Source organism: Vidua chalybeata, chromosome 1 (genome assembly GCF_026979565.1).
Source record: "Vidua chalybeata isolate OUT-0048 chromosome 1, bVidCha1 merged haplotype, whole genome shotgun sequence".
NCBI classification, from domain to species: Eukaryota; Metazoa; Chordata; class Aves; order Passeriformes; family Viduidae; genus Vidua; species Vidua chalybeata.
In genome coordinates, this window is record NC_071530.1 from 47881651 (window position 1) to 47905724 (window position 24074).

Consider the following 24074-nt stretch of genomic DNA (forward strand, 5'->3'; position numbering starts at 1 on the left):
TTTCTTTATAGCTGTTGCCAAATATTATTTCATACTTTAGAGTGTGTGTTCAAAACACACAGTCAACTGCTCTAGCAAGAAAAGTTTTGTGAGGTCTGTAACTAATTTTTCAAATTGTCATTTGGAACAAACCATTTTCTAATGTACATTTTCTTCAGGCTTTAATGGAGTAAGAGAAAAAGAGCCCCAAAACACCTCCACATAATGTAGTCCTTATCAGCAAGATAAAGAACAAAAACCTCTATCTTCATTCTACTCTGTTCTTTATTCAGAGGTTGCGACCAACTGCAGTAAAAATAAAATAAAATAAAAATAAAATTAAAAAAAAAAAGATAGCAAGGAAGGTAAACCACTAATAAGACTTTCCACTGAGGTTTTGGTCTCTGATGTTGCCCATCCCTTACTCTGTCAGTTCTGGCACTTTCACACTTAGCATGCCTTAATTTGCTGTCCTTCTGTCAGTTCTTTGTGGGAATTCATAGTTGCTATTTCATCTGAAAATCAGATGGCTCAGTAGATACGAGGGCTTCTGAAAATGTGTTGTGCTTTGCCATTTATTTTGGTGAAACCCTACACAGGAAAGGTGGTATGAGACCTGTATAGCTGCTAAACAGCTGGAAATTTCTTCTTAAGTAGTCTGTCTGCATGGAGACCTACTGTTTGTATGGATACCTGTTGTTTCAGAAATTAATGTTTCTGAGGGGAATGGCCAGATTTTCCCCAGAATTTTCCAATGGCAGTTTTGTGCATGGCAGTGCTAAAGGCTTTTAAGCACTCATATGGAGACCGGAGTCCACCCAGTGAACACAACAAAGAAAGATTTCATTTTTCATTCTTTCAGTATGTCCTAATACTATTTGCAACTGTGGTTTTATCATATTCAGATACTTTTCTTGCCAGGAAACTTAAGATTCTGCCATACTTTTAGGCAGACAGCACTGGAAAGTTTACTCATGCAGTTATGGTAATTCTCAGAGGATGCTTATTTGTAGAACAGAATTCTGTACAGATTAAGGAATTCTTAGTATAATTCATTTCCAAATTAATGTATCACTATTTAATTAGATCCAGATTTGTTAACTTACATCTTCTCTACAAGAAATTAATTTCTTTTTCTTATCTGTGAGAGTACCTGGGGACTTTGAGCAATCTGGTCTAGTGGAGGATGCCCTTGCCCATGGCAGGGGGCTGGAACTAGATGATCTTTAAGGTCCCCAAAGCATTCTGTGATTCTGTGATTATTTGGACACTTCCTTGTATCATTTTAAGTACCTGCGCCCAAAACGGCACAGGATTTGCAAAGCCAGACTGGTTTGTTACCCTGTCTCTTCGAGAAAATAGAGGAGGGCACAAACTTGGATAATACGTTGATAAAGTGTGAAGGTGAGGTATTTCCTGTACTTTTTTAATAGATGAAAGAAAAGAATTATAGAAAGTAAAAGGAGATAAGTGTATGAGAGCAGAGTCACCCTATTGCATTAAGTTTATCCCCTTCTATTGAAGAGGGAAAATGTAAGAGACCACCTAACTGCTTCAACACAGGAGAAGATAAAAAATTCCTATTTTTTTTTAACTTCTGCTCTGCCTATTTCTAAACCAAATGTAAGCAAGATAGTAATTCTCAATACATTTATGTGTATTCTTTGTTTATTGTGACACACTTAGACACATTTTTTGTTAGTTTTCACTGAGTGTAAGAGCATGTGACTTCACAAGATATGTACCTCATAGCCATGTTATTGTAAGTTCCTAAATTCCTAAAGTAAGTCATCTAGTCCTCTGAAGAAGAAAACAGTTGGTCACTAGAGATGTCCAGAGTACCCAGTCTGTCACATAAGTTGTGCTAGCATAGTCAAGCCAAGTCAAAGTGACATACAGTCAGATGATATTCGAGGCACTGCCTCAAAAATGTAGCTACCACAACTGCTTATCTGGAGCCAGGTAGAGGGATCCATGGTGGGTCAAGTGAGACCTCCTGTATTTTTGTGTTTTGGAAGTCTAACACGTCTGAAACACACTTTGGTTCTTTGGATTTCCTTCCTCTGAAAGAATGGAAAAAAATCAGGCCTACAAGCCTGATTCATGCCCCCAAATATGGAAAGGCAGTTTCAGGCTGTAAAACTCCATAGATTATTTTTGTAGATAGTCTTTGGCGTTTTTTTAATGTCCCTTAAAATATTACGAAAAGTAAAACAACATCTCATCATCACAGCATGTGTATGAAGTTTACCAGGATCTTAGTACAGTGTATGAACAAGCATCAAATGTAAGGAATGAAGTCAGCTCAAATCATTAGCCGAAACGAAAAGGAGGTGAAGTAGCACATGTAGAAATTAAGTTTTGTGAGACCTGATAATAGCAGCCTCCAGGTACAATGCCCTTGAGATAGACCTGCAGTGCAGAGCACTGGAGCAGGCAGTAACAACATAAGGCTTGGTTGGTGCAGAAGGTTTTTTCAGTCCTCTCTTCCCCTGCTTGCTTCAGTAGCACCTCCCTCCCTCAGAAACCACTTTCCTATTCCCTGGATGAGTCCAACTACATGGTTAATGCAATGCAGGGAATGTGGGAGATCAAGTATCCCAAGCAATACAGCAGACCAGAAAACAAATGAATAAATGAAAATGCTCCAAAGATTTCTCCTAAGCAAATTAATTTTTCTGAGTCTCCATACTCTAAGAGTTGTAGGATTTTTGTCCAGTTAGTTGTAGCAAGAGACTACATAGAAAAACCTTCCCAAGGAGAGTTTTTATGACAAAAAGATGTTGCATATAATTTAGGTGTTTGCAGTTAAGGATATAAAGATATTAATTACTTTGCCTAAAAACAGAACACTATAAGGCAGAAGAAAATGAAACATCACAAAGCACAGAATATGAAAAAGTTGGGAAAACTTGTGGAAATATATTTTTGTGTGGTTGAGATTGCATAAGATGTTATGTTTGCCTTTCAGTATCTCTTTTTGTTGCCCATTTGAGATAAGTTGATAGTCATTCTAGGTTTTAAACTTTTTTCAACTTACTCTTTCTTCTAAATGGAACACCTGATGTAGCATCTGTAAAAATCACTGAAACTTTTCTGGCTGATTTCACAAGACTTTGGGTCAGGTTAATGTATCATTTTGGAGAAGGGGTTATCGAGCCATATTTTTTCTCTAATTACATAGCTGATGGATGGAAATGGCAAACAGCAGCAGTTACATGAGGATCTGCTCTTATGATGTGAAAGGAACAATTGTTTCTTGACAATTGGAAACATGCGGGATGAGAGAGAAAATCTGATGGGCAGAAAGTGATTTCTGTTCATATGCTTCTCTGGATAGAGAATTCAGGAGTTTCTTATGCAATCTTTGAATACAAAAAAAAGTGTCTAGTAAAATTGGGCACCTCCATTTTGCAATGATTACTGTGACACACTGAATTTTATAATATACTAAATTCTGTCCCTCTGAAAATTTGCCCTTTTTAAGTATCTTCATGTTTGAATGCCCAAAATAGGAAGCTGTTAAAAATCACTGGTCAGTTTTGAAAATTCTGCCCATTAAGTATACAAAATAATGTAATTAGATCAGCAAACAACTGTAACATGCAAATATGAAACTGTGTAATTTTGAAATAAAGTTATTTTCTCTTTTTAAAACAAGAGTTACGTTCATTTCTGTTATGATTATAGGAACAGTAGAGGAAAAGACTTCTAGTATGCACAAAATTTCTAAATTCATATGATTAGGCAAAGCTTAAAGAAAACTATGGCTCCCTGTGTGTGTGCATGTAGGACACTGGGCTCCATGTCAGGAAAACACCCCAAAATTAAGTAAGCATACCAGCCTGCTAAAGCCTTCAGTTTGTATTTGTGTCAGATTCTAAATGGTAAAGCTATTTTTGTCATGTTTTAAGCAGCATGGGTAGTCTAAACATGTTCAATAGGTCTAGTGACCTTTTCCCGAGTAATGGAAAACTTTCAGCTGTGCCAATGTAGTATATTTATACCAATATTATTTAAAGGTCTTGCCCTCCTTGCTACTGCTTCTTAGAAGTGTTCTTGAATGAAAATAAACGTGTCAGGGGTTTAATAAAATCGAAATAGCTATAAACATTCTTAAAAATAGAAATGTATGCTTAACCATGCTTCTTTTAGCTGATTGCAGTGTCTTCAGCAACTGTTGTTTCTGTGATGGACTAACAGATAACATGGGAAATAGTTCTGTATCAAACACACTGATGTAGTCCTAATAACTTGAAGATAAAGGTTTTGAAATGAATTTTGATCTTCTAATTACTTACGTATTTTCAGCCCAGCTGATTTTTAAGGACATGCCAATTTCTTGTGCTGCATCATGGTTATTGCTTACGGAGGCTTCCTACAAGCAGTAGGCATGTGGTGACTGCTGAAAGCCACTCCCTACCCCCCGAAGGTGAAAAAGCTGTTGCCATAACAAAGAGCACAATAACTCAATAGAGGACCAAAGAAAAACAGTTCTGTGAAGAGCAAGTTTAACAGATAGTTCAACCTTATAATTATTCACTGTGAATGTTGAACGGGTTTCATTTGACTCCTATCTCACCAGTCCTGATTTTAGACAGTATCTGCCTTTAATTCGTTCAGGCACTGAAAGCAGTATGATGGTGTAATTTGAGATAATTGAGCAGGCAGAGCTGAAGGTCATCAGTGTGCAGGAGATGGCACCATCTCTCAAATTCCTGTGTGAAATAAGATGGAGCCCTCTGCTGAGACTCCTCAGAGAGTGCCACTGTTGCATTTGGGAGGTCTTAAGAAGTCATCCTCAAAAGGTTGTTCGGCATCTTTATGAAGGTAGCAGTGTCAAGAATCCAAGTCTTATAATACCAGGACTTATTGATTGAGATAGTCTGTTACAAAAAAAAAAAAAAAAAACAGACCAGCAGCCATCAGTATTCTCCAATTGCTTATGTGTAAGGCTGGGAAGGTCCCCAAGTAGCCATATAACCTGTTCCTCCATCCTGGAGAAGAAAACCTTTACATGAGTTGTCCCTGATCCCTGATTTTCTTACCAGTTCTTGTAAAAGCTGGAGTGTAAGAAGACACAGATGTTCTCAGAGTATCTCCTACGTAAGCCCTCCTTGCTTCAGGTGACATGGACATGGTATTCATTTTTAGCTTTTGATATACCATCTTATCATTATACCTCAGTCTTGCTGTTGTAGACTAAACACGCTTGATTTCTTCATAGGTCCTGTTTCTTAAACATCCCACTCTCCTTGCTATCCTCTGGATTATATCCTATCTGTTTACCTGTTCCCTTAAGTGAGATAGCCAAAGTCAACAGCAGCAGCAGCATTCTGGTCTCATCAGGACTAAGCAGAGCAGAATAAATGACCTCCCTAATGGACCCAGAACTGTAAACTTCCCTTTCTAAATCATCACTGCACCACTTCTCAGTGGATATGTATGCAAAATGCCATTTCCTTTAGAACCATGTAGCAATTAACGTCTTCCCTAATTATATATTTTCTTTTACATAGACATTCCCTTCTTTTCCGTAATTCTTCTGTTTTGTACACTTTCAGTCAGTTCCACCTGGAATTTTAACACACTGACACACTGTATTTGAATCCAATTATTAATTTATGCACTCACCTAACAATATGACTTTTGATTGATAGCTGCTGAAGGAAGAAGAAAAAGACCTGCACAAAGACTTCTGGTTGAAATGAAGTTATTTTTACATTGGAGGTGGGGAGGAAGAATGTTGTTCAATGCTATGATTTTAGGTTGCATGTATTTCCAGTGAAGTGAATCTCCATCTTTCACAAAGTTTATTTAACAATAAGCTATACTCAGATTTTTGGATGGAGGTTGGAAAGTTGGAAAGTACTTAGCTTTGAAACTGTTGTCTGATTATCTAGCATGACTTCCAAACACCCTTGAAAACACTCACAGTCTTTTTATTTTTTATATTGGATAGATATCAGAAAGACCTGAATCATCCCTCTTAAGGAAATCATTGCAGATAGAAGGTGGAAATCATTACATCTTGGGACAGCAATCTGGTACAAGTGCATATCCTCACAAATTTTTCCAGGGAATATTCCATCATGAAATAAAAGTTTGCTCTATCAGAATAGGGACCTCCACCCTGTCTGTTCCAAAGGGCAATCTGTTCCTCAGACTGCTTCATTACTTTTTCTGCAGGAATGCATACTGAAAGGCAATTAACTGGCCAAGTGTATGCATGATGGGATTTACAATCTCGATGAAGATCATTATAGGGCTTCAGAAATGCATATAATGCCTGTTCCTGGTATATGAAGATCCTCCTTTGTTTATAAACAGAAGTTAAGATGTGTAAGAAGCTGCAATACCCAGTCCTAGTTGAAAAAAAAATGGTTTTTGTGTTTTATTATTTTATTCTAAAATACATGTGTGGAAAAGGGAGAGTATTTTAATTTAGTTATTTGCAATTAAGGAACTTTATTCTACTATGCCTTTCTGATGTGTAAAATACTTTCATAGGGGGCAGAGCTAACATCCAATTTAATATCCTGTCTCAGACCCTCGTTAAGATAAAGGTTAAGAGAAAACTCCAGATAAATTAGAAATAGAATGATAATTCTAATGACAATTAGAATCATTAAATTATTTATGTTGCAAATGACTTTTAGGATCATTGAGTCCAAAAATTAAATTAACAACAACAAAGGCTACCACTAAACTGTGTCCCTAAGCACCACATCTTCAGGTCTTTTAAATACCTCCTGGGATGGTGACTCAACCACCCTGCTGAGCCTGTAACAAAGCTTGAAGAAATTTTTCTAAATATCCAATCTAAACCTCCCCTGGCACAACTTCAGGCCATTTTCTCTTGTCTTATCAGTTGCTTCTTGCAATAAGACTCTGGCACCCACCTGGCTACAGCCCCATTTCTGAAAGTTGTAGAGAGCAATAAGGTCCCCCTGAGCCTCCTTTTCTCCAGGTTAAACACCCCCAGATGCATGAACTGCTTCTCATCAGCCTTGTGCTCCAACTCTTCACCAGCTCCATTTCCCTTCTCTGGACACCCTTCAGCCCCTCAATGTCCTTGTCGTGAGGGATCCAGAATTGAACACTGAACTGACCCAGTGCAGCCTCACCAGGGCTGGGTACAAGGGGGCAGTCACTGCCTTGATCCCACTTGCTGATCCAAGCCAGGATGCCGTTGGCCTTCCTGGCCACTTGGGCACACTCCCGGCTCCTGTACAGTTGGCTGACAGCCAGCAACCCCTGGTCCTTTTCCACTGGGCAGCTTTCCAGCCACTCTTCCCCCACCCTGAAGTGCTCCCTATGGTTGTGACCCAAGTGCAGGACCCAGCTCTTGCCCTTGTTGACCTCATACCATTAACCTCAGCCCAATGATCCAGCCTGTCCAGATCCCTCTGTAGAGCGCTTGTACCCTCCAGCAGATAAACAACACTCCTGCTCAGCTTGGTGTCATTTACAGATGTATTGAGGGTGCACTTGATCCTCTCATCCAGTTTATGGATAAAAATACTAAACAGGACTAGCCTCAGTACTGAGCCCTTGAGAACGGCACTCATAACTGGCCATCAGTTGGATTTAACTCCATTCGCCACTGGCTTGGTCCCGGCTTTTTAGACAGCGTTGAACCTAGTGAACAGTGCACCCATACAAACCATGGGCAGCCAGTTCCTTCAGGATAATGCTGTGGATAATGATGTCAAATACTTCACCAAAACCCAGGAATGCATCAACATCCTTTCCCTCATCCACTGAGCGGATCACCTTGTCATAGGAGATTGGGTTGGCCAAGCGAGCCTTTCATAAACCCCTGTGGGCCAGACCCAATTCTGCACATACTGCATAATGCCACTCAAGGTGATCGGCTCTGTGACCTTTCATGGCACTGACATCAGGCTGACGTGCCTGTAGTTCCTTGTATCCTCCTCCTTGCCCTTCTTGCAGATGAACATCACATTCGATAACTTCCAGTCAGCTGTGACCTCCTGAGTGAGCCAGGACTGCTGGGAAATGATGGAAGGTGTCTCGGTGAGCAATTGCGTGCACTCCCTCAATGGTCTTGGGTGGATCCCATCCAGCACACTTGCACGGGAAGAGCTGCCCCACACACTGTTGGCCTGCCCTGGCCTCTACTGCTCCCTGTGGGCTCCATTTATACATGCTAGGGGGATTTGGCCACCATTGCTCCTGGCCCTGCCCAGGTCCCGCCAGCCCTTGTGGCACAAGCTGCAGGCTTCTGGCTGGCCTCTAGATGGAAAATTAAAAACAGGAAGACAGGTATGTCTTTTATGTTTGGGTATGTTTTTTTCCCTTTTTGAGATACTCTCAGTCATTGTAGCCATGTTTTTTCTGGCTCTCTACATGTTAAATTTCTGTTTCCTATTTCTTATGTCTTTACAACCTCACAGAGAGCCTTAAAATAATTGCGCTCTCAAAAGAGTGTTTCCATGTCTCAGTTTTGAGCATGAACTCTTCCAATTGAGTTATTTACTTCCCTACTTCATATAGCACAAAGAGGGTGAGAACTCTAATAAATAAATTATAATGTACCTCTGTCATTTCCCTCTTTATTATTTCATATTTCCTAAGGTTGGTTGTATATACTGAGAGGTTGAGTCCTGGCCCTCCTCACTCTTTTTGGTCTCCTCTAAGCCCTGCTGTGATTTTCCAGTAACCTTTATTATTATTAACTTACTCATGGAAGCATCATTGTGCTAGACTTTTTTACAAACCCATAACAGGAAAATAATCTCTGACCTCAAGTATATTTTGATATCGTGTGGTTCTGCTATTATATACCATATTCCCTAGGAGGTGATTCCACTGATTCATTGGAAAGCATTATGGTATGCTGGCCACATCTTCCATTCCTTTCCTTTTGAGCTGCATTGTTGTCTACTGAGGGCTCCAGTTACAAATATACTGTTACTTATGGAAACACACAGATGCTCTCTATTAAGGGCAGTGCATCTTGTAGCCTCTTGCTTTATTGTTTTTCTGAATTTCAGCTTCAATTGTGATGCATTGTTCTCAGGGCTGTGACTTGGTGGATTATTTAGAAGTGTCAAATAGCCAAAAGGGGACAGCAAGGGAAACAGGCTTCTTGCTGAAGAGCTGATTTTCCCTTAGTGTTTGCCAAAATAACTAATCTAATTTATGGGAAAACAGTGAAAATAATAAGAAATTGCATCATTTTTTATTGAGTTTCATAATTAAGGTCACAAAAATATGTCGTCCTTTAGCTGGTGTAGCTTTGACTTCGCAGCTTTCGTTTCCTGTATTTAAGGTTCTTTTCCTACACAAACTGCATTATTAACAGAACTTAAATTGGCTAACTCGTTCTGCTTCAGAAACTGGTAGTGTGGTCAAAGTTCCTCATATACCTTGTTAATTCGATACCTGATCCAGAGGGCCTGATCGCCTTGAAAATTTATTTAAAAAAAAAAAAAAAAGCCTTTACAATCTGTGAGTGATTTAAGTCAGACTAAAAGATGCTGCTTTTACACAATATCGCATTACATTTAGTGTCACATGTATTTGCACAGTCCTGTATTTGTACAATATACCATAGTCCTGCCCCACTGCCAAACATGTGAGATCAAATATGGTAAATTACTGTTGTTGTTGAGGTCTGATATACCAGAAGAAAAACACAAGTCTGAAATTACCGAAAACTTAATGGAAAAGAGGAAAGGAGTTCCCAGAAATACACTAAAAAACGAATGCTTCTCCCTTTTGAAATGAGCTTGCCAGATCCTTCCAAAAGTAGATTAATGTTCTTGACCTGATGAGTGTTTATCAACTGTCTGCATGTCTGTTTGGCAGCTTTGCTCCCTTGAACTATTCTTGATCTGAGGACCTGAGGAAATGGGGTTATGTAGTCACACATCTAGTAAAGGTTCCCATTCTCCCAGTCCATCTTCAGAAAAAAATGTGTTAAAAAGAGTGGTACCACTGTGGGGTATTTTATCAAGAGGATGCAAGATACCTCGAGAATTAAATATATGGATGTACCTATCTGTTCACACTAGAACAGACAATTTGGGATATTTGTACTAGTCAAATGTGGGGTTAGCTTCTTTCAAAATGTTTAAAAGTGTCTTTTTACAAAGAGAACTGGCAAAGAATTAAGTACCACAAAGGCAGACAGATGCTTCAAGTGTTCATTTAATCACTATGGAGAAAGTAAAGTTAGCTTGCAAATAAATGCAGTGACCTCAGTTTGAAATATCAAATAGCAAATTCTGTTTCCTGCTGAGTAATACAGTATCTCAGATACAAATAATACATAAAATTTTGCTTCCATTTTTCAGTAGCTTTATACTACTAGGTAGTATAAGTCCTGGCTAACACGAATGAAAGTTTTAAGGTTACAATATATACAGCTGGGAAATCTGAATCAACAGGTTAAAGCCCTAGGTTCATGGAACCCCAGTATACCTTTGCAGTAAAGTCTGTTTTACCATTGTTTCAGCGTTTTTTTGGAGGCAGGATTTGTGATTTTGTTCTTTGTTAATACAACGCCTCACACAACTGCTTTGTGATCACAGATTTGTGTCTCTCCACTGCTACAGCAATCAAAGGAAAATAATAAACAGCATTTTAAGGCTCTGCCACTGTAAGTTGATTGTCCAAAGCCACAGAGCAAAATTATGCAGAGGCAGATTTAGCACAGAATGAGTTTCTATTACCCAGTCTCAATCTCAGACCATTATTTTGCTTCTCTCTAGCAAATGACCTTGTCTGATATTCTTCAGTACATCACATGGGTCTTGCCAGGCCGCTAACAGCACCTCTGCTCCTCTGAGTCACTACAAAGGCAGTTGGACAGCAAGCAGCTCCTTTCTTTTTGGTTTGGCTCTCACAGGAAAGCCCTTGGAAATAGAGAAGTAAACCCTGGGAGTCAGGCAAGTATGTTAGGTGATGGGCAGGCTAGCAGGCTTCAGGGCTGGGAAGGACCCAGCATAGGATGCAGACAGAGCACCTGAAAAGGAGCTGGTAGCATGATCTTAATATTAATGATTTTTTTTCTTTATGACACATGTTGAAAAGTATTTCACTGTTATGAATTGCATTATTAAAATTAAAAAAAAAAATCACCCATTCAGAAGACAAGTTTATTAGTTCAGGCCTTTGTGAGGGTCCAGGCATGTGTCTTTATGTTATCTGAGCTGTGTCCTGAGAGGGACCTCTGCCTGTCTCCCCAGATTTCATTAGGAGTCTCAGAACTGGGACAGTATTTGGATGTACAGCCATCCCTTGCAGTACATCCTTAACACAAGTACTTCACCTTGTGATTGTGTGGTTGTGGTATTCTAGCTTTGCATTTAACTCACTTGGTCTCTTATTCAGAAAAAATACTTCCCTTAGCTTGGGAGAAGAAAGTACTGAACCCAGCCTGTGTCCCACCTATCTGACATGATTGCTTCTAGCAAAATCAATGGAATTATTTGTGGAGGATATGGTCCAAAAATTCTTTAAAGCATGGGAGCAAAAACGTGTGTGTCTTTATATGCTGGAATTTATCCATTTTCAGGCGCAGACAAAGGGAGTATTAAGGATCATGCAAGAGTCCCATGGTGTACAGGGGGGCGAGGCATACGACGGGGTAGGTTGGAATAGCATAGGAAAGGAAGGGAAATAATCTCAGTCAGTCAAATAAGATAATTTTCCAAGTAACTTCTTCAAATATGTTTCAAGGTGCCTAATTGAAGCCTAGTTGGAGCACTTGGTTTTTGGGGCTTTCTTGAAATTACAGTTTAGGTAATTAAATTATTATAAAAATAATGTTAGAAGTGGGTGCAGGCTGCAAGTATGTTACATTTTTCTGACAAAACAAACTAATTAAAAATAATTTCCTCTACTGTTTCTTTGCCAAGACCTATTCTCAGGACTCTGTGCTTCCCCTCAAGAAGCCAATGAAATATCAGGCATCTAAAACAAATAGAGGCAGTACACTCAGGAGCTGGCTGGTTAAAACAAAAAGAGAAAATATTTCTTTTTAATTTTTTTTTAATTATCAATTTTATATTTGTGCACGTTTTGCTATTAATTTTGGCTGATTAATACTTCTTTTTATAAAACAACAATTTAACCATTCACCTTTCATATGCCGTTAAACTCAGATCCTGTGTAATCTTAGGTTTCTGTGCTGGCTATTTCCAGGGCACAGAGCAATTCTCTATAAAGCTTGGATATGAGGCACATCTGGGTTGAACAAGGACAGTGTAACTCTTGCCCCTGCTTACCCAGGGCTGTCATGCACAGTGAGCAGAATGAGGTTTTTTGCAGATCTCCTCTTGTCTGCCTGCCACCACAGAGACAGAGTTCATCCCAGCAGCACATCATGGTGTAGGACTGGTGTCTCTTACATATATGTTCTGTCCACCTCTCCCAGAACCAAAAGTCTCCATGGCAGAGATTCTTACTCTGCAGAATGGCTGCCAGAGAGATGATTAATGCTGAGTTTGATTTGTTTGAATTTTCCTCATTTTTATTTACTTTGGTGTTTCATAATGCCTGTCTTGCTGTCTGCAGGATTGTTAAAAATGCTAGTAGAATTTCTATGTGAATTAAGTTTTAAGTGAGGATTTAAAATAAAAAAGAAATGTGACAGTTTAATTTTTATTCCTACTAGTTTGTAATGCTTTTCAAATCTATTGGGGATTTGTGTTCTTTTATAAAATAACTGTATTATCACTCAGATGTCTCAAACATGGTGATAGATTCCTCTGTAAGGCATTTCCCATCCCACTTTTATGGGAGCTGCTGGGCAGCCAGCTGAAGAGTAGTTGGGTCATTAGACTCTCATTGAAGACACATAAACAAATGTATTTTAGTGTTCTTGTATGTTCTCTGGACCAAATGTGATATAAAAGTTATGTATATGTGCATGTATATGTATATGCATATGTGATCTCAGGTTGGATTTATGTAAGAAAAGAGTTTAAAAAGATACTGAATTCTTCATTAGCACATGATGACTGTGGAAACCTTGCCTTTGACTAAGAAAATGACAGGCAAATTTAGGTTGGTGAAAGTCATGGGAGAAGCAGGAATATTTTAAGATGTGGGCAGGAGAATGATTTACCATGGGGAAGGTCATATGTAGCCTTGCAGTTTGTCAGCCTCTTTGCGTGAGTCTTGTCAGTGTGGGGGAAGTTCCCAGTTTCCCACTTGGAAAGCAGGACAAGCTACTTCCCATGTTTTGCAAGGTTGTGAGTGAGAGATAGGCCCCAGTTTACATCATGCCAGATTATTTGTCCCATTTTATAATCTCCTTCACTGTTCAATTTGGCTAAGGGCATTTAGCCTGACCATGTTTCCATGCATGCAGAATAAATGATGCTCTCAAGAACTGGTGGGAATGTTGCTCAGATGCTTTTAACCATGCTGAGACACTTCTTATTAGGCAACCTTTAAATGCCACAATGTCAGTGATAGGTGAAGTTATTGCTGTCTGGTGCTATTGTGTAGTGCAAAAAATTAAAACTGTAAATTGTTTTGGTTTCAAGCCTATTTTATGTAAACTTTGCACCCTCCCCAGAAGAATGTGAGGACTGCAAAAAGAAACATGCAGGAGTTGTGAAATAGAGATGGGTCTGGTCTTGCTTTTGTGCATCATCTCTTCAATTACATGAATTATGCAATGTTTTCTACTAACTTCCCATCTTTATGATGGTACAGAATGAATAGTGTTAGGGACTAGTATCAGATTTGTGAAGTAGAAGATGTCTGTGTCCAAAGACACCCAAGTTTTTGGGTTTTTTTGGGTTTTTTTGGTTTTTTTTTGGTTTTTTGTTTTGTTTTGGTTTTTTTTTTTGTTTTGTTTTTTGTTTTTTTTCAGGAAATGGAGACAATATTATGAATGAAGCAAGGAATTACAAATGGGAAGATAAAGCTGTTCCCTTCCTTTTCTCTAGAGTCATTGCATAACAGTAGTCTGTATTTGAGCTGAGATATTCAAGGGAATATTTGAGCTGAGTTATTCAAGGGAAGCTTCTAATAATGAATGCAGAATTTTGGAGGGTTTAGAAAGTGACCCCAGTAAGTCCTTTGCAAAAGATGCAAAGCATGCATGACGATGATTTGAGACATGGTTTGAACAACTTCTCATCTAATTGGTAATGCAAAGTACCCTGGAGAAGTCAAGTTTCTGCTATTTCCAGCTGAGTATTCAAGATCAGCTGATACTTCTGATAATTTTGATTTTTTGTTTCTGTCTGGTTTTGTGCCCAGTTAAAAGGTAAGGACCATACCGCCTCCTTTTTGAAGGTATGGAAGCAATGTCACAGTACTGGTGGTAGACCAGACCACTATAAAAAGAAACTAGATGTAAGTGTCCCTATAAAAGTTACTCATCTCATACTCATCAGAAGATTGGTTTTAAATCCTTATTAACTACCCATGCTGGTGACTTCACCTTCTAGCCTCTCAAGCTCATTGAGCTCCACACCTCTCCTTATCTCTGCCTTACTATTTTGCTCCTTTGCTTTTTCTTTTCATAATGTCTTGGGAGAAACTGTACCTTATGGAGGGTGACCCTCTCAATTCTGCTCTTGGGACCATGTACTTCCCCCTTCACCACCATGTCCCACTTAAGCTGTGTGTGTTGCCATGGAGAAACATCTGTGAGGATGGCAGATACCACATCTAACCAGTACAGAGGAAGGCTCTACCACATTCATGCAGAAGTGAATCAATCCAGTCTGTGCGAACAAATTTTTTTCAAAGGCTTATAACTTAGCCAAATTTGGGCAACTTTTAATAAAAACTTTTCCCCTGCCAAAGTTTTAAGTCCTTTCTCCAAAACATGGAGGCACTGGAGCTTTTTAATGAAACAGTTATTAAAAAAAACCAAAACAAAACTAGGAATAATAACATGTTTTTCTCTCAGTTGTTCTCAGAAAAGTTGTTCTGTTGTTCTCAGAAATGGCTGAACCAGTTCAGCCTGATTTATTTATTTTGGAAAGAATCAGCTGAGACAAACTTTTAGTATGGGAAATTTCAGCCCAACTGGTTAGCTTTTCTCAAAGTTTGGCAAAGTTTAATGCAAGTGGAAATGTTCTTATGCTGAGAAGTCAAAGGCAAGCTTACATATCAGCAATGTTCCTTGCTTGGGATAGAAAAAGATTATATATATATATATTAATTGTTTTTTCTTAATGTTTCAGGTTCTTTGAGTATATATTGCTCTACAAAGATGCAGTGATGTTTCAGATTGAACAAGTTACAAAGCTTTGTTCAAAGATTGCTCTGACAGAGCCATGGGATCCATATGATATCCCTGCCAATTCAACTTATGAAGACCAGTACTACATTGGGGGACCTGGAGATGAAGTTATGGTACAGGAATGGTCTGACAGAAAACCAGCCAGGAAATGTATGTGCATGCTTTTGTTTTATTTTAATAATAATCAATTATTATTATTATTATCTGCTGCACAGGGAAAAGTAAAATTACTCGTGTTTCACCCCAGCTTTCCATATTTCTGTAGAGATCTCTGGAAGAAGTAATGAAAATGCCCTGTGCACAGTATATAATTTTAATAACAATGTGCTTTTTTTAGAAAAACTTCGTATTTGAGCAGGATTAAATATGTTCAGGGGACATGATTGTGTTGTATTTGGTATCATACAGGGTTTGGCATGGAACAGCATCATTTCGTGTCTGAATCTGGCAGCCTGTATCCAAAATTTATCTAGAGAAGAACTGGTACTATAATTAGGGGCACACTCAAACTAGAGTCTGTGTAATAGAAACAGAGCAGGTGTCAGTGTTTGTCTACACATGGTTCTGCAGACATTGAAATCCTTAATATATGCCTAAATTTTGTTGTCCTCTGTACTGGTAAGAAATATCTACTCACAAGGCTTAGTTCTGCACTTGGCAGCTGAACACTTGCATCATAGAAGAAAGGAGGCTGAATTTTCCAATGTACAGTATACTAGATTTTGAATGCACAGAAATTTATTAGTACTTTGGCTTCAGTTTCATCTATGGTTTATTGATGACCCAGACAACTATAAAAATAATTTTAAAACCTTCATGAAATTTATGGGACTCTTCATCTAATGCAATACTTCTGGTTATGGACATCTAATATATAGGCTGGTTATAAACTTCAGCATTAAGCCAGAGGAAAATACTTCTTTCTTGAATAAAAGTAGAAAAAATGAAATAGAGAAAGAAGGATATGATCATTAGACCTCTGTATCTAGGTTGTTATATCCTCTGGTATTCTGCAAGAGGCAAATTATCACTCACTCCAATATTTTTTTATTTTCAGATCTCATATTTTTTGATTTTTTGTGGAACTTTATACCCAGATACATTCAATTAATGATGCGTGATTTTTATCCTGCATTATTTTGTATCTCCAGTGCTTTCCTGTATGATCATTCATAAACATAATGTTTGAGAGTTACCTATCTACCTACATACCTTTCAGCTAGTATTGGTTTGAACTGTAAAAATTATATTTCTTTTACAATTATAAGTTTTAGGGGAGATACAGACTAATTTGGTAGCACTTAACCATGATTTTTTTATTCTAAATTCTGACAGAAAGTTTGTTCAGTAAAAGGTTGCCTCCATTCCTGTGTACTCAAAAACATATTAATAAAGGTCAGAATGTTTTTGGTATATTAGCATGCTCAAAAGAGGAATATTCAGATATTGCTTAGCTTGCCACCCTTTATTTGAATACAGTATAAGTGTCCACGTCACCATTTATTTATTTCTGTTAGTGTGGTTGTGCTACAGCCCATGACACAAAACTGAAAGTACTGAAAATAAGTGTGTGTGATTACTGCTGTGTGTGAGAACATAAATGTTCTTGGGACCAGAAAAATTTGTTACAGGCATTCCTCAGAGGAACTGATTCATGATCACAGTCAGTAATTTTAACATAATGAGTTTCTGCTATCAAGAGATCTGAAATGCATAAAACAACGGAATGGAGTATTATTGACGGGGTAAAGAATAACGACAGAAGGTGTCTGTGAGTTTAATAAAAGAGAGATAAAAGCAAAGGGCATTCAAAGGACACCACTTCAATGGTATTACTGCTGCTGCCTAAACAGCATAGTGGAAAAGCTAGAGGTGGAAGAGCAAAGGAACACCTCTGAGGTTAGCACACTGTGGAATTAAACTGAAATTTAAAAAGGGACACAGACTTGGTACATCACATTCTGGAAGAGATCAGCATTGAGTGTAGTCTTGAGATAATGAACAGCTAGTGTTTGAAAAGAATAGGAATTTAAAAAAAAATTATAATGAGAATCTGAATAGACAATGTTAAACAGAAGCAATGAGTTAAAAGAGACTGACATCATCAAGACCCATTGATCTTGTCTTGTCACCTAAAGTAGTTACATTTCTGGTTGGTTGCAGTGGAATCCTGGGTCGGCGTTTACACCGTCAAAGACTGTTACCCAGTACAGGAAACCTACACCAAGAACTACAGCGTGACAACCTCCACTCGCTTCTTTGACATCCACCCGGGCATCGCAGACCCGTCCGTGTTCACCCCACCCCCCACCTGCCAGACAGCCCAGCTGACAAGGATGAAAGATGAATGCTGAGTATGGACACTGGCTGCCCTGGGCAAACACATATTAGCCAAGAGGATGGTTATTAGTAGTCAGTTGTTGACACCTAAGATGGTTTTTCAGGCTAATTGCTCTCTTTGGAATTTGTAATTTTTCACTTGAGAGAGAATATAAGCATATAACTGAGTAAAATATATAAAACAAAAGATATCTTTCGATCACAATCTGTTCAGTGATGCACTTGCAGTATTATATAGTTACCATTAAGATAACATTTCTAGATACTATTTATTTAAAGTTGATTTTCCTTTTGCAAAGATTTCATTATTTATTTTTTCAAGAAGACAAAGTATAGGCAGATAGCAGCAATGGTACTGTCTAGAAGAAAAAGCTAAATTTTGTTGTCATTGTTGTTGTTACTTCTGGAGACTTGAAGGGAAAGATGACCTGCGTACCTAAGTGAAAATATAATTTTAAACTATATGCATCAAAATTGTGTAAATTTGTTCTTTTGGTTTTATTTTATTTTGTGTTCTGATTTTTCTTTTTTCTTTTTTTTTTTCTGCTCTTCAAGAAGCTGGTACTCAATTTTTGAGCTAAGTTTTGTTCTTTCTGAAAAGAAACTGGAGTAGCTTTATTCATGTAATGCTTGCTGACATGCAAAAAATACTTTTCTGTTTCTTGGGAGAATGGTGTGAATGGAAGGGTAGGAGGGAGAGATACACCTTGGAAAATAAGTAAGCCAAAGTTTTTTCTGCATCTCCCTTTTGGAGAAGGCTTCCAGTAGGGTGTGATTAACAATTTTCAGTCACATTTTACTTCAGCACTCACTTTTCAAGGCAATACTATTTTTAACCTATGGAAAGGGATAAAACGGTACTACACTCTAAACAGCTTTAATGTTTTGTAACTACTTTCAACAGTCTTTACTCAGGGTGTGGAAACACCTTCATAATTCCAGGGAGGTTTGAAAAAGGAAAAGCTTTTCTTTGTGCATAGTAAGGAAACGCTGAATCAGCATTCACACAGTTCCTGGTGGTTGGGATGGAGAGAAAGACAGAACCTGTGACCTGTGTAGAGAGGCAGGAGGGAGGAATGGGAGGCACAGATCTTAGATGTGTAGTGTGGTAGTGAGGCACTACAATCTAAGCAGATCCACTGATGCCTGTTTTATTTGCTGTTTCATCAGCATCTCAATCTTATTATCTCCACATAAACAAAAAAGTGCAGAGAGTGCATGTATTTTGCATTAGAAAATTCAAACCAAACCTTCATGCACCTTGGATACTCTCAGAAGTGTGATGGGTTTTGCACGTTTACCAAATGAGATTAACTGGTTTATTCTGTAAGGTGTGCATTTTATTTACTACTTGCAAAAAAATTTAAACACAGATTCTTGTCCTCTTACACATATTGGGTAGTTGTTTGCTCCAGAAGTCATCTGGCTGTAAAGAATCTGTAAAGGGATGTAAACAAAGGGGAGTTTGGTGTGTCCAGAGGAGAGATGGTGGGCAGGCTTTTAGTGCTTTATATACTCATAGCTTTTTGTACGTAAGCAAGTGGGACAGTGGTTGCTTTTCTTTCACAGTTGTGGTCACAATGGCATTTTACTTTGCCCCATGCCTAATGAAAACACATATACATACTGATTAAAATTTAGCTAGTTCATTAAAAATTTCTCTTGGAGAGGACCATTTCACTGAAATGCGCTAGTGGAAGGAAGGATTGGGTTTCCTTGAATTTAGAGTGCATTTATTCTGTACTCGCCTTCTGTATTTTTTGTGTCACACTCTAAATGCTAACTGCATATTGTTCTCATTAGGACAATGATTAGCATTCATTTCTTAATATGTGTCCTGTTAGAATCTGGAAAATATAATAAATCTGGCTAGCAAGCATGAAGCTGTGGTACTGAATCGTTTGGGATGGCTGTGTTGTGGTCGAGCAGATAGCTGGGTAATCAGGGTGTCTGTATTATGTTTTGCTGACAGTGATACAGTTTCTAGCAATAGCATTAAGCGTTCCTTTAAATATGAATTTGCAAATTTGCCAAAGTCTGGTACACAAAACTGCTGTAAAAATTTTGCCCTGACTTGCAGGGCAATTTCATATGGCTGAATATGTTCTTCTAAACCAATGCTATTGTCTTCATATTTATGCTCTACAGATCCAATGCAGAGAGCTGTCAAAGAGATATCAAGCAGCAAAATTTAGGATTACATATTTTGAATTAGCCACAAACCAAATATGAAGCACAACATGTGTATGCCTGGTTTGTTATCTTTGTTATGATGTGCTTTGGTTTATTGTCGTGTACCACAAGAGACATCTTGTCTTTAGGCAACTACACCAGTGACTCAATGAGAAGGAGGATAAAAGGAATATAAGGTAGCTATGTAGTATGCTGCCACAATTGAATAAAAATGGGAGGTTCATATGTCTGATAGTTAGGGAAACTTGTTTATCACAGTTACTTGGTGAAAAATTAGCAATAAATTGGTATGTACATGAGTTGTATTGTATTCTGTGGGGTTACAGCAACAGAACCTGGTAGCTGGATAGTCTGTGAGGCAAAGCTGATTTTGTGAGATTTCCAGTGTTTCCTGGCTTCAGCTGGGCCAGAAATAGTGCAAACATAGATGTGCCTGCCATATTTTTGTGTTTCTGCTTGGAGTCTTCGCTGAAAGCAGGATGTGTAGAAGCACAACATTGTTTAATTTAAAGTTAACCAAACATTCCTGAACCTCAAAGAAAGGTTTAGTTTGAGTTTGGGGAGGAGACCTGGGCATTTGGTTCAGTTCCTATTTTAACAGTTTGCTTAACTCTAGTATTAGGGACAGATTTTGTTGCCTCAAGCCATGCTGCACACCATGGAAGTGCTGCCATTTACCAGGTAATGCCAATTTTCATGAAGAACATAGGAAGAAACACAATAATCCATTGTCAAAGTCAATTTTAGTCAAGAAATCTCTTAACAGTATGACATTCTTATTTTGGGACAGTAACAAAATCAGTGTATTTCTCGCATTGAAGTTAATTACATTTTAGTGCTTAGAATTACTCCTTGCAAACTTGCATCTCTTTTCTCACCACCCTTTACTTCCTAACATCAGTGAAGTCCACTTCCAAACAGTGTTTGCAACTTTCACTTGCATTTATTTCAGTAGGAGTTATGCATGTAAATACCTGATGGATCTGAGCTGTACTTGACCTATTGCATCACATCCTGCATCTTCTGCATCCTTGGCCACAAACTGATGCTGGAGGCAAACTGCAGGATGTTCCCACATGACAGAAAGGCATATCACAAGATCATCAGTAGCTTACTCCCTAATTATAAGGAATAAAGATATCAAAAGGGCACCCATGAAAATAGACAGAGGTCCCTGACTATAAAGATCTAGAGGTCACAGTATTTCCAAGAGGATGCATGTATGGCATGGACTCAGACACTTACAGATTTAGTTATCACATCTGCACACTTAGGCATAGGAACAAATGGAGCAAGCATGGAAAACAACTTAAACAATCCTGAGGACTTACTGCTGTGTAAGGGGAGAGGAAAAAACCTCATGATCCAATTAGTAGTCCCGGAAAACTGTCAGAAATGTAGGACAAGGTGCTGCTCTGAAGATGCTAGTGGACATTTCCGAACACTGCTTTGATTCAGCATGCTCCAGGGTAATGATCCATGTGGTTTGGTGTGGCTATTTCAGCACAGAGCCCGAAACTGCATCCTGAATGAAGTGATTCACATAGTTGCAGTATGATAATTTTGTTTGAAAGAAAGACAAGTAGCCCAGTACTACACATTTTGAAGGTGTGAGTGCATGACTGATGAGCTGTGTGTTTATCTACAAGAATGTGCAGCCTTTGAAGACTGAAGACTTAATCTTCTCACCACTACATCCATAGGAATCTGCTTCAGACTCATCTCTTTCCCACCGTGCAAGGTGGGAACAATAATTCTGCTTTCCACCTACTCTTGCCTTCCTGATTGTGATAACTCTGGGCCAACATCACTGCCTCCACCACTGGGGCCCTCAGAGGCCTGGAGGCATTGGGGCAGTAGCGCCAATGTCATGGGGGGTTCCCAGCCCTTGCCTTATAATGTGAAATAAAATTACATGTGTATGATACACGTCTGGCCCTTTGTGCCCCTGCGCACTCGCTCTGTGCACGGGGTGTTGCTCATGCCCTCAGCACCCAGCCGTCATCATTAATTGGGCTCAGCTCAGGCTTCCATGACGCCGGGCAAAGGGGCTCATGAGCAAAAGCAAAGGAGAGGAAATGAAAGGAAAACCTGCTGGGCTCACCCTGCTCCCCGCCGAGGTTTTTCCCACACTTGTCCAGGGCTGATAAACAGCTTTGACATTCCTGAAACAGCAGCAGCTGATTTGCCAGCTCTACGTCACAGTCCATGTCACACTGAAGGAGAGGGTTGAGTTTCACCCTCTGTACTAAAATTATCCTTCAGGCTAGGCCAGTGACTCAGTTTTGTTTTCCATGGAGAATGCACACCCGCTCCCATCACCTTTCCCACTGCCATCCCAGCCTGTCTGGCAGGGTTTGCCTCCTGCCCCAGTCCAGCAGTCTGTGACAGCCCCTGTGTGGCCAGACAGTGCCCTGTCCCCACTGTCCCATCTTCATTCTTCAGATCTGTCAGGGACTTCGCTGTACCCACACACAGGCCAGGCAGGTTTTCTCCACTTTCCTATAGGGCTTTTAAAGTGTGGGAAAAGCCCTTCCTATCTTCCCATTGCTGTACCATTTTGAAATTAAATTTTTATGTGGTTTCTTCTTCTTTTCCTTGTTTTTGTATGTGAGCTGCTTCTCTTAATTTGATGGGATGATTTTTCATATGAATGTTGAGTTTGGGGTTTTTTTACCACAGACTTGGTGCCATGTAGCAACCCTTGTTTATTGCTATAATACCATATAATCAGTGACTTGTATAAAGAAGGACATTCTTGATGTTGGCAGCAGTTTGCACTGGCAAGAGCACAGGAGGTGGAAATCCGGAAAGTAATGACAAGTGACAGCAGGGATACCCTTACTGGTTGCCCAAGTGACTACCAAGTATGATGACTGTTAAAACTCTGGGCTCTGCAGAGTCTGTAGACACTTAACCCTAGGAAATACGCCACATCTCCAAAGCAGATGGGCAACTACGCTGGGCAGCCTACACTGCTTTTGCTTTATTAAAGTAAGATGCTGTACTAAATCCTGTATGCATGACCATAATTCATTCTTGAGAAGTTGCTTCATAGAGAGAGAGAAAAGCATCTTCTAGCATTCTTCTACAGAAATGATGTAAAAGTTATTTTCAGAAAATGTTGACTTGTGAATTAAAGAAATTGTATTTAGAAAGCTCCAAAGATCTGTCATGGAACAAATGTTGTATCTATAAAGCAATATATAGTTTTAATATAAAGTTTTTAGCCTTAGAACTTCTACTTTGAAGTAAATAAATAATGCAACTTGTCAGAAGGACTAAACTCTGAATAATTCCTCTCAGCTGGCATTCAGCTTTGAAAGAAGCTGCTTCTGTTGTAGGCTTGAAGAGGAGCTCTTGCCTAAAGCTGGCTACTTTTGCAACCATACCAATTCAGCTAATTAAAGGCATTGCCTCTTTCTGCAGACTCAGTCCTGTCAAAGGAATTGGCTTTTTTGCTTATGCATTGGCTCAGTACTCTGCAGATTTCCAAAGAAATATGATGTTTTATGCCAGCACAGGATGTGTTCTGAATCTTTGGTTTTCTCAAATGTGCTTGCTTGAACACAGGGGAGGCTATGAGCAGCCGGCAGTGTCCCTTACCATGGGAGAAAGCTTACCCAAACAGAAGACATTTTTCCCTGCTTCCAGCCTGCTGGGACATCCTAGATGGGAAATCTCATTCAGAAATCTGTAAAGTTCATGTTTCATGTAGGTGAGAAGGGAAGAAAAACAGCAATAATAGAGAAAGGTGAAAAAAGAAATTATGAAAATTAAAGTATACCAAGAGAGTGGTAGCCCAAAAAAACCAGTCAACCACACCCCAAAGAAAGGGGCAGGGGGGGACGGGGGAGAGGGGGAAGAAAGGAAGATGGAGACCCATGTTTGCCTGCCCCTTCTCAGCATGTTTTATGAGTTTATAGAAAGGACATTAATTGTGGGGGACCAAATCCATATTCAAAGTTCCTAAACATCAGCATTTCTCTTTGGGCAATACAAATCCCTGAAAGATCTCACCAATCTGACAGAGCACTCATGGGGTTTGCTCACACAGATGCTGTTCATTATTCAGTGCCTGAGGGCCCTATAGGGACCAGTGCATGCCTTTTGGGTGCCCTGCAAAAGGAAGGAGGCCTCGGATGGATTTGACCTTTTACATTTGCTTCAGGGAAGTACCAAACTTTTGCACCTCCCACTGAAGTGAATAGATTAGGCGTGAAATAATCTCTAGCTGGTGGAAATAAACAGTCGGCACTTATGACTCTGTTCTTTCAATTCCAAGAAAAGTTTTCTTAACAGAGCTGCTGAATTTGGA

The 24074-nt window shown here is 39.1% G+C and overlaps 1 protein-coding gene across 1 annotated transcript in view; it reads left to right on the forward strand.

Moving 5' to 3' along the window:
- EPDR1 (ependymin related 1) overlaps positions 1 to 19446 on the forward strand; it is a 28682-nt gene extending 9236 nt beyond the window's left edge. Inside the window, exons 2-3 of the mRNA XM_053960582.1 lie at positions 15165 to 15373; positions 17387 to 19446. Coding sequence (XP_053816557.1) covers positions 15165 to 15373; positions 17387 to 17577 — 400 coding nt within the window. The 3' untranslated portion in view covers positions 17578 to 19446. The remainder of the gene's footprint in view (positions 1 to 15164; positions 15374 to 17386) is intronic.
- Positions 19447 to 24074: the final 4628 nt, after the last annotated feature.